At 41.2% G+C, this 11,768-nt stretch overlaps 1 protein-coding gene across 1 annotated transcript in view; it reads right to left on the minus strand.

Moving 5' to 3' along the window:
• TNIK (TRAF2 and NCK interacting kinase) overlaps window positions 1–10,545 on the minus strand; it is a 167,062-nt gene extending 156,517 nt beyond the window's left edge. The window contains exon 1 of the mRNA XM_008058297.1: window positions 10,493–10,545. Within this exon, the coding sequence (XP_008056488.1) occupies window positions 10,493–10,507 (15 nt within the window). The 5' untranslated portion in view covers window positions 10,508–10,545. The remainder of the gene's footprint in view (window positions 1–10,492) is intronic.
• Window positions 10,546–11,768: the final 1,223 nt, after the last annotated feature.

The following is an 11,768-nucleotide window of genomic DNA, read 5'->3' on the forward strand; positions in this document are numbered from 1 at the left end:
CAACCTGCTGGGTTCCGGCGATCCTTCCGCCTCAGCCTTCCAAGTAGCTGGAACTATAGGAGTGCGCTACCATGCCCGACTAGTTTTTGATTTATTGTAGAGATGAGGTCTTGCCAAGTTGCCCAGGCGGGCCTCAAACCCGCGGGCTCAGGCAATCCACTCACCTCAGTCTCCCAAAACGCAGGATTACAGGCTGAGTCACCGAGCCCAGCTAATTTTTTTTTAAATCTTGTAGAGATGAGGGCTTGCCAAGTTGCGCGGGCTGGTTCTGAACCTGCAGGCTCAGGCAATCTACTCACCTGGCCTCCCAAAGTGCTGGGATGACATGCTGCACAAAACATTTTTAAAAAATAATTTGTACCAGTGAAATCCCTCTCTGTGACAGAAATTTTATTCCAAAGGCAATACATAGCAGACAAAAACTAAATATTTTAAATCAGTAAATATTTATTTTTGTAGGTTTAACTACGCAATATCTACTTATATATAATTAATCAATGACAACAAAGAAGCTGTTCTAGTAAACATAAAATTAGAATTTAAGAAATTTAAGATCACCTATTAGCCTCAATATCTTATTAACTTTAACTTCCCATTCCAGTTCCAACGGATGATGAAACATCTACTTTCCTAAGATAAATAACTGCGAAGGCTAACAGTTATTTTTAAAGAGCACGCCCTGAAATTTCAATGGGATGTCCACACTGAACGACATGCATGTCTGTGCATGAATAGGGGCAGCCTAGGAGCTCAGATTAAGAAGATGGCACTTCCCAGTGGGTTCAGATTCGGTAGGTAACATATAGTTTGAGGCCCGTTTCAAAAATCGCGTTTACTGAATGTTAAAATATTAAAAATTAAATGGGAACTAAGCATGTGTGAATCCCTAAAATTATCTCAAGGTGGAGTTATTCACCCATGATCTAAATTTTTACAGGTCTGAGGAAACAGACCCAGAGCGGTCCAAAAAGCAGACCACACTTCTTCATCACAGCGTGGACAGAACATTCAGCCGGCAGCACCAGCATCTGTGACGTATGGTAATGCTAAGCTAGATGGATTCATTTGACAGTTATTTATGAAGTGCCTCCTATATCTCAGCCACAATGCTAAATGCCAATAACAGAATCACCCAACAGCCTGCATAATAGATTCTCTGCCACAACAAAACTTGCTATAGCCCAATGGGGGACACAGATATGAATCATGACACAGAGACATGCAAAATCACTGCCATGAGAGACACGTGGCATCTGAACTCAAGATACCAACTTCAGGCTGAGTTCTAACTTCAGGTTGAGTTCTAAGGGCCATATGGATGTTACCCAGTCAGGAAAAAAAGAAGTCTGTTGTGGTGTAACTGGAGAGGGAACTGTTTCCTGGCAGAGAAGCAGTGTTTGCCCAGGCACTGTGTCTGGAGGGGCATGGCATGCTGTCTCCTATGGGGAGTGTTGGTGCCGTCGAGAGAAAAATCAAGATTTCCTGCCAAAGACCTGGTAGCAACAACAACAATATGCACTGACCGCCATGTCGTACTTATCATTCTCAAAGTTTTCTAAATAAACACATTTAGTTCTCTCACTAACTTCACGGGGGAAGCAGTATCATCCACATGTAGAGATGTGCAAGAGGGAAGGTTCACAATACACCCAGGGAAGAAAGTCGCCAAGTGTCCAAGCCAGGATATTCCCCAGATGAGACTGACTTCACCATCCGCTGACCTGCTCTCCCTTACAGTGGGGCAGAGTCCCTCCATGGAGCAGGTGACAAAAGTCTGACATCGTTCTCACAGCCAAGCCTGAACTGGGCATGACTCTCAGGAAAACCACGAATTAAAAAAAGACAAACAAAAAACCAACCTCAGTGACTCAGAATTAAGCAAGGTTTAACCCTGCGGTGATGCCACTCATTTGGCTGAAGTCTACCATAAATGCGGGGACTTGTATCTTCCAGGATCCTAGGCCCACAACTCAGGCAACAGTCCGCAGGAATTGTAGTGAGCTGTCTTTTCCGATGGTATAATCATGGCCCCCTTTTGGCTTTGGTTACCAGGAACAACTGTGGCCTGTCATTTCGATTTGCTTTTACTTCCCTTGGTTTTCATCTCTATTTTCTCTGGCCTCTTATTTTTACATATATATTATCATTTTTGTATAGCACCGACAGTTGCGAGCTCTGCAGGGGGTATGAAGACAGATAATACACAGTTCCAATCCAAAAACTGTGAGAAAGTCAAGTCGCAGAAGAGCAACAGAGATCAACAGGAGAGAGCTGAGGAAAGTCAAAAGAGGGACACTCAGGGAAGATAGAGCTGTGTTGGCAGCACATGGTGGGGACGGGCCAACAGAGGAGACCCTATGTTCCACCACTGAGGAACTGGGATTCGAACATGCATCTCAACCAACAGTGGGCTAAGGGAATTCATTCTAATTTTGATCAAATACCTGGAGATACACAAGCGAAAGGCACCTCTGACTAGAGACCATGAGGATGTAAAAATGCTTTGAAAACACAGTGGTCAATTCTACTAGTGTGGAGTCCCCAGAACTATGTTTTGCTCTTAGGCAAGATCTCTAACGTGTGAACATACACATCTGACAAGCCCAACATCCAGGCCACATACGCGGCATGCGTAAACATGTGCAGAGATCCAGATTCACACAAGCCCACAAAAGGTGTGATCTGCACGCAAGACAAGGACAGCCACTTAGGTGTGCAGAGTGGGCAGCTCAGCTTATTTTACAACTCCAGCAGCTTCCAAGTTCTCCCCTGCACAGCAATGGAATGGAAGCAACGGGAACAGCTCCAAAGGTGGAGGGTGTGATGCAGCCAACATCATTTACCTTTCCTCTGTTAAAAGCTTTCACCATGTGCTTTATGCGATTGTTCTGCCTGCTAAAGCCATCTATGTGAAAAGTCTCAAGCGCTGTCCAGAAGCGTCTCTACAGCAGAGGAGCCTCGGGTGGGGGCTTTGATGAACCCATCTGAGGTCAGGATCCAGCATCTGGGAGTGCGTCCTCCCAGCCCTGCACCTGCTAATCAGGGTCTCCCCAGCCTGTGGGTCTCACATAGCTCTCACTTTATCAGAGATCACTTACTGGCCACCCGGGCAGGTCACTTTTCCTAAATTCTCTCTCAATACTCTGTACACTCCTTGAAAGCTAATCAGAAATGTGATTAAGTTGTTTAACAACTAAATGTCTTTCATGCACAGTGGATGATAGTGCCCACGACAGTCTTGTTCACTGGATAGCCACAGAGCAAAGGATATTCACTCTTTTTTTAAAAAAAAAATTTATTTTAAAAATGTGGGGCATATTTCAGGGTTAGGAACACAAATATTCATTGTGTACAGGTACCCTTGTTGATGAGTTGTGCTGCCTCCTCCCCTGGCAGTTTCCCACTACTGCCAAGATCCCCCACCCCCCAAATGAGCAAGTGAATGAAATCTTGTGATTGTGTCGTCAGCTTCTGGAATCCAGCTCACTTGCTTTCCTGGCCCCTACTCTAGAATGCCACTTTAATAGCTACATACTATTCAGGGTAAGGCTAACAACTCTGCAACAGAAATGGTAAAGACAAGGTCGAGTGCAGACTATTGACACACTTCAGCAGTGTGTAACTAACTGACACAAGGATGGCACATTGTTTATAGGACAGGTTACCATCCCCCTACACAGAATGTTAACGCACACGCTAAAATCCTCATTTAATTCCTATTGCCTGTTCCATTAAGACAGTCACTGTATCTTACTGGGACTAAATAAAAATCAGGGGTGTGTGAGGTACAAGATACGATATCCAATTTCAGTCTCAAAACAAGCTTGCAGCATTTATTTACCCCTTTAACAGATCAGAAAACTGGGCTCAGAAAGGTGAGGAAACGCGCCCAGGACCACAATCAGTAAGGAGAGGGGTGGCATGCAAACCCAGCTCTCTCTGAACCTGAAGGCTGTGCTCTGGCAATAGTCCCCCATCTCTCTTCCTGCAAGAAGGCTGTGGGTGTGTGGGTATGCCCCAAATGGCTGGATTTGGACCCCAACTCTGTCGTGTACTCGCTGTGGGGCTTGGGCACGTCCCTTAGGCTCTCTGTGCTTTCCATTCCTCATCTGTAAAATGGATAGAATGACAATACTCTCCTAATGGAAGCTGTCTGAAGGATTAAGTGAGTGAATGTATGTTCAGTACTTAGAACTCGGCACATAAGCACTCAATCAATATGAGTTGTTTTTATCTGGCCATGGCTATCATTGTTACTGTTATTATTTCTTTTCTTTTCTTTTCTTTTCTTTTGAGTTGCAGTCTCACTCCATTGCCCAGGCTGGAGTGCAGTGGCACACTCACGGCCACCACAGCTTTGACCAGCTGGGTTCAGGCAATCATTCAGTCTCAGCATTCCAAGTAGCTGGAACTGCAGGCGCGTGCCTCTATGCCTGGCTAATTTTTTATTTTATTGTAGAGACGAGGACTCACCAAGTTGCCTGGTCTGGTCTTGAACCCACAGGCTCAGGCAGTCCACTCGTCTCAACCTCCCAAAAGGTTGGGATGACAGGCTGAGCCACCGCGCCTGGCCTGGTGTTATTCTTACTATGTACCGCACTACTGATGACTGCACTGAACTGCCTCCCTTTGGGAGGAAGGAGCCAAATGAACCTGGAACAATGTGACCCTGACTCTTCTGAACAACCCAAGATAAAAAACATTTTTATTTTCTTTTTGTTCACTTCCAGTAAACTTTCACTGAACTCGGTAGCGACGGGCAAACCAGTCTACTACTAGGAGGCCACTGGTAGAAGACCACTTCCTCACTCTTTAAAAAGAGATGGAGACTGGTCATAAGCTTTACCTAAAGAATTTAGTAGGGCAGAAAGAGCACTCAGCACAGCGGGGCTTGAAATGGATCCTTCTAGCATTTCACTCTCCTGTTCAACTTCTGGTTCTTGCATTGGCTCCGGAAGTAGTTTGAGGAAAGGCACCAAGACTTACAGTGACCCATCTCTGGTTGAAAAATAAAAATAAAGAAAACCTCCTTACATATCTTTTATAAACTGGCGTTTCCCCTAAGACTGGGAAAATTCAAAAGTAAAAACCTTGTAAACTCTGTTACCATATTAGATTCCTTCATGACCTGGCCCTAATTTGTCCAGACTCATCTTGTATCAATTTATTCTTGGCACTTTGTAGCCTCAAAACTGAACTAGCATAGCTTCTAGAATATGCTCTCTCTATTTCAATGCCTTGTTGTGTGCTGTAAACTTGGCCCAAAAGTCCTTGCTTGACTGTCCTCCTGGTTTATTCAGTGAAGACTGTCCCTTCACTGTCCCATAAACTTTATAAGTAACTTTATTTATGAATTGTATAGCCTTATAAAGTACATGAGCTTTAGTTATAAATATGCAGGGCAAGGTTATGTTACTGTGACCTCTTCTCCAGACAAAGAATCATTTTTTTCATCTTTGAATTTCTAGTGTCTGTCATAAAGTAGGTGTTCAGTAAGTGTTTGTTGAACAAATCAGTGAAAAAAGACTCCCACTAAATCAAACACTAAACACCCCTTCACATTAATTGAAGGCTTATAGCAATGTGATTAAGAGGATGGACTTAAAGGTTGGAGTTAAATTGCTGAGGCTGAAACATTCACACCACCATTTAATAACCATGTTACATTGAGCAAGACACTTGTCATGGCTAGCCTTCACATCTCTGAGATGGGGCTGACAATGGAACCTGCTTTGTAGGTTGTTGAGAAGATCAAATTAACACAAATACACAAAATATTTAAAAGGTTTCAGGCACATAGCCATTACTATTCACTGTTCACTGCCATTGTTATTTTGGGGGGCTGGAATATAAAAAAATGGAACTAGAGAAGCACTTCACTTAAGGATCAGATCAGCTTTAAACACACTCACTATAATGTATGATATTACAGAATTCTCCTGTTTTTGCTACCTGCATCTTTCCCAACCCTCTCTGTAACAGCTCTCAGGCAATTCTTCGAGGAATCGACCCTCCCCAGCTCTCAGTTTCTGTGGGAGGTACCCAGCCCAGATGCCGCTGGCTGAAGAGAGCAGGAACGGGCTCAGGGATGGGGACAGGACCAAGCTGGACCCTGACATTCAGAATGGCACTTTTGCTAGGGCACTTTTGCTAGGGCTGGTAGTGAGGTGATGAGAACTGAGACTGGAGCTGCAGCAGGAGGAAAGCAGAACCCGGGGTTGGAGAGAGACACACTTCTGAATCATACCAGGGACTCCCTGGATTCTGCTGTGGCTTTTTTGTTTGTTTGTTTTAATTTATACAAGCCAGCAGATTCCCTTTTCAGCTTCATTCAGTTTGAGTGGAGGTTTGGTACTACAAAGTGTCCCAGGTAATGCAATCATAACCAGTCATTGTAAAGGTGAAAGCTTACAACATTAACCTACCATTTCATTAACTCTTGTATGTACTTCAGTGTATCACTGTAAAGGAAACAGTGAACACAAGGCATTTTTATCCAAATGAAAAGAGGATTATTTACAGGGCTATAAAACAAACCATAGTTTCTTTAAACTTGGTGATCAGAAAAGAGTAAATACAAGACTCTAGAAGAGGGATCCTCTCACTTTGGTACAGGTGACATTCCTGAGGCGCTTGTACAAAGAAAGGTCCTGGGGTTGCACCAGAAATTCTACAGCCAGCCTGGGAATCTGCATTTCCCATAAGCACCACAGGGATGCTGTCTCCCTCCAATGCTGGTGGTTCGTTCACTTTGAGAAACACTACCCCAAGAAGGTCCAATTCCTCTTACATGTTGTAGGTAAAACTAGAGTACCAAATCCAGCTGAGAAGGAATGCCCAGAAAGTGATGAAATGGAGAAATCTCCATAACGATTTTGGGAGCTAAAAGAATTTCAAAGACCAACTCTGAGTTTGAAGTACTAATTATGAAACAAATGTTGGCAAATTTGGAAGTCAAAAAATGGAAGGATAAAAGCAGTATAACCAGTTCTCTCTGTGGTTTTTTCCTATCAAAAATTAAGTGATACAAAATAAAAACAATAGTTTGAAAATTGATTTCAAGCTTATTGCTTCATCAATTTCATTACAATAAACTACAGTAACTTTGTAGTGGGTCAGAGCATACAATTAACAAAGAAGACCTTTAAGAATTCATCTCAGTTTTTAACAGAGCAGCTATAATGAGAACAATTATAATAACTGGTAAGAAGTCTTTGCTGCATTCCATAATAGACAAAGGCAACATGGTAAAATGGAATAGATTATTTTCTAAGGGCACCACAAGAGTTTCACAAAGGAAATCTTATGTTGACTGTGATACGTGAGGGGTGATACAAAAGTCATTTGATACCGCATCAGACACCATGAAATAAGAAAACCATTTCCTGACGTGTCTCCATGTTTGCCTTTGTTAAAAGCCAGTGGTTAAATAACTGTCAATGATGTGACTACATCGCAGAAACTATCTGGCCCTCCTCAACAGGAGTTCTCCAAGAGAATTAAGCTTAATACTATAAAGCACCCATTGTATGCAATGGATTGACACTCCTAAGCATCTAAAATGAACTTATCTCTGTACACTCCTTGGGAGAATTGAGAAAACAGTCTCTCAAATCATTTTCTGTAGGGCTAGATGCTTAATAAAATCTAGTTTAGAAAGGCTAACTGACACTCCTAACTGAAAATACATACTCTGGGACAAACAGCTGTGTAACTCTTAATTCCAAGCAAGGCGGTCTAGCAATTATAAAAGTGGTTCTCTGAACAATTTAAAGCCTCACAAACAGAACCAGGAAATAGAGAGTCTTACTCATTGCTCTCAAGTCTTCCTTGGTGCTTCAACATACACTTTGTGCACAGACTGATGATGTCAGTGAGACTGAACTGCAGTTCTCCAGAACCACACAGCAGACGCTCCTCTACAGCATGAATGTCCTGGACTCCACCCACAACCACTAGCTGTTGGACTGCCAAGTGCATCTCATTGTGCAGAGATCCTACTCAATCCAAGGAATATACAGTAGTATGACTTCAGCTGAATTGCAAAACAAATTATGAATTGTTTTGTGGTTAGAACTTTGTAAGAGGTCTGCGAAATGGGTCTCTATGTAGAGACTTACAGTATCTGGTTTTGATTTCTGTGTTGAACTCTGCTCATCGACCACCCCAATATCCACTCTCTATCCATTTCTGACAAATAGATCCTGGATTTTTAACTGGACACCTTGGTAGAATAAAAGACTACATTTCCCAACTTCATTTGCAGCTAGATATAGCCAATGAAGGCAAAAGTAAGTAGAAATGTATGGAAGTAGAAAATATTTCACAGGAAGGGATCTTTTGCACCTTTCTGCTGCCCTTCCCTTTTCGTCTGTCATACGGTGTGATTCATGGAAGTCCAACAATCATCTTGGACCATGAAGCAATCTCGAGTATGCCATGCATCAGAATGACCGAGCAGAAGGACAAAAACATCCTTTTACTCCACCATGTCACTGACGTACATCCCTGACCTGTCGACCTTTAGACTGCTTCAACATGAGAGAGCAATACACTTCTATCATGCTCAGTCTGTGTTATTTTGAGTTTTCTGTTTCAAATGGCAGGGTTTAAACCGAATTAATATAATCTACATGCAGTTTCTTATTCAGTAAAGGCCAGGTGAGTTAATAAACTAATTGGAACCAAATATATGAACTGTTTTTGTAACATCTGAAACTTGAATAATGTATTGAAGACAAATAAAAAGTAGTACTTTATTCAAGTGGTAATAACATACAGGAACAAAATTTTTCACTGGTTAGAAATATATATAATTTAAAGAGGAATTGAGATCAGCACTAAGTAAAGAAAGTCAGTACAATGTGTGGTATGAATAAAAATTAGTGAAATTTATATTATGGTGGGTAATAACATATACTATATTATATCACATGCTAAAGATAACAAACAGGTCCAGAAAGATCTGGGCTGAATTTTGACATACTGTGTGTCTTTCTTATTTGCTTATTGGTTCTTAATACCTTTGTGTGACACATTCATTCTGTGTCTATTTATATTGAATAATTGACCTCTGGCTGAATGGAAGACTTTGGTCTTTTAGCTTTCAAGTGCAGCAGACAGACATCTTAGAAAAATCCCCAGGACAGTAGAAAATTATCAACATGCTTTTGATGTCCAGTGAATCCTTTCAAGTCTGATTTTCTCTCTGTATTTGAAAAGGCATTAAAATATTTTAAATAGACCTACCAAAAGGATCGAAAATATTAGCTTGTATTTAAAATAAAGTCTATTCCTAAAATTACTTTTGATCATCCAGGCAGAAATTTGGCTTCAGTTTTGCTCTGTAATGATAAAAATTTGTGTTTATTGTAATTATTTGATCAATAATGTTTCATTTTGGGAAATATTCATGCTAAATATCCTACTAAAATTTTGAAGCTATCCAAGCTCTTGTTAACTCCAGTGTCAGGCAGACTTTTGGGAAAACTGCTAAGACTCATCTCTTCTGTATAATCTCAGCATTATTTATCTAATACCTCGAAATCCTTGTTCTGCCTTCATATGCAAATATCTGTGGTTGTGTTTATGTAAATTATTGGCACATATTTTTCATTCTAATTACATAACATAGTGTGTAGGTATCAAATTTAGTTAGAGTGATTTACCTGTGGTCTCCTTGGTCAGCTGTTGCATACTCTTACTTCTTTATGTTAATCACAGTAGGGAAAGATACAACGGAAACTGTTTGTTTGTTGGTTTGTTTGTTGAGTCAGGGTCTCCCACTGTTGCCCAGGCTGGAGTACAACGGTATAATCCTGGCTCACCACAGCCTCAACCTCCTGGACTTAGGCAATCCTTCCATCTCAGTCTCCCAAGTAGCTGAGACTACATGCACACACCACCACACCCAGCTAATTTTTTTCATTTTTTGTAGAGATAAAGTCTCACTGTGGTACCTGGGCTGGTCTCACACTCTTGGGCTCAAGCCGTCCTCTTGCCTCAGCCTCCCAAAGTGCTGGGATTATAGGCATGAGCCACCATGCCCGGCCAAAAACATTTTTTTCTATCACTAACTTCTCTGTGACAAATACACAGATGGTCCCTGACTTATGACGGCTGAACGTAACGATCTTTGTGCTTGACAGTGGTGTGAAAGTGACATGCGTTCAGTTGAAGCTGTAAGTACCCATACAGCCTTTTTGTTTTTCACTTTCAGTGCAGTATTCAATAAATTACAAGAGATATTCAATACTTTATAATAAAGTAGGCATTGTATTAAATGATTTTGTCCAACTGAAGGCTAACACGAGGGTTCTGAGCATGTTAAAGTATATTAAGCTAAATTATGATGTTCAGTGGGTTAGGCATATTCAATTAATTTTCAATTTAATGATATTTTTGACTTATGATGGGATTATCAGGACATGGCCCTGTTGTAAGCCAAGGTCACTTGCACTGGCTATTGAGATGACAAGATAAAGATACTTACCCCCGTGACATCCATCACCTTAATGGCTGCAAGCTGGCCCGTTTTGACATGACGACCCTGTAAAGAAAAAATATTTTTAAAAGGCAGCTCTGATTAGCAATATTAGCATCCAATTCCAATCATAAAGAACAACTGCTTAGATCAGTGCTTCTGAATAAATGGGGGACACAGACACACACACACACACACACACACACACACACACACACACACACTTTAAATGTTTTGAAGAGCCTTTTTTGATGAGTGTTTATTTTGTAAAACATCTACCATCACTTCATTTTCACAATGGGTGTCAAGTTAAACCAAAAATGTCATGTTGAACAATTTGGTTCCACCCCCTCTTCAAGGGCTTCTGTAAGAAGTGTGCTCTAGTAGAAGGGGAGCTGGGCCCGGGTGGAGCATACACAAATACCTCTCTGTTATAAATACTAAGTAGATGAAGAAACTTTTGTTTTCTTCATTCTTAAAATATCTTGTAATATTCAATATGATTCTGCTATAATTCACTTGAGATTTTTAATTTATCTTTATTTTTTAAACAGAGTCTAAAATAAAACAAATAGCCATCAATCCAAATTTGTGGTCAAGGAGACAGTGTTGAACATTTACAACTGCTTCCGCCAGGTGGGCAGCTTTGGTCTTTAGAACCATAGTGAAGCAGCACCCACACAGCAGAATCAGAAGAGAACAGGGTGTGGCGAGGGGATAGTCCCAGAAGAGCACTGTTTTCTCTTCACTTGCACCCTGAGAAAACCTAATGTCTGGCTCTTAGACAATAGCAAAGACAGTCATATCCATTGCTTATAAGTGCATTTTATAAGTGGCTCCCAAAATACATTTTATCTACTATTGCTACCAGGCAATAAAATATATTTTCTAAAATCAGTTGGGTTCAAAGAACCTTAGACAAGTCCTGTAACCTTCCAAGCCTCAGTTTCCTCATCTGAAAAATACTAATACTAACAATACCTAACTCACAGAATTGCAGTGAGGATGAACTGATATGTATAAAGTACTTGACAGTGCCTGGCATAGAACAGCTGTCAGCAGATGCTGGCTATAGTTATATATGGTCCTGTCTTCTGATTAATTTAAAATGTCGTCATCCCTACCAGGATATGTGTTTCATACAGGTAAGGACTGTGTCTCATTGATGTATTTCCAGTGCCAGGAATAGTGGGTGCCTAGCCCTCAGGTGTGAAGCATGTTTATGGATTAACAGTGGCAGGGAAAGAGGAGTGTACACTTGTGGTTGATAAAAGGTGATCGGTTT

This window comes from Carlito syrichta, unplaced genomic scaffold (genome assembly GCF_000164805.1).
Source record: "Carlito syrichta isolate Samal-C Ts95f unplaced genomic scaffold, Tarsius_syrichta-2.0.1 Scaffold303284, whole genome shotgun sequence".
Taxonomy (NCBI): Eukaryota; Metazoa; Chordata; class Mammalia; order Primates; family Tarsiidae; genus Carlito; species Carlito syrichta.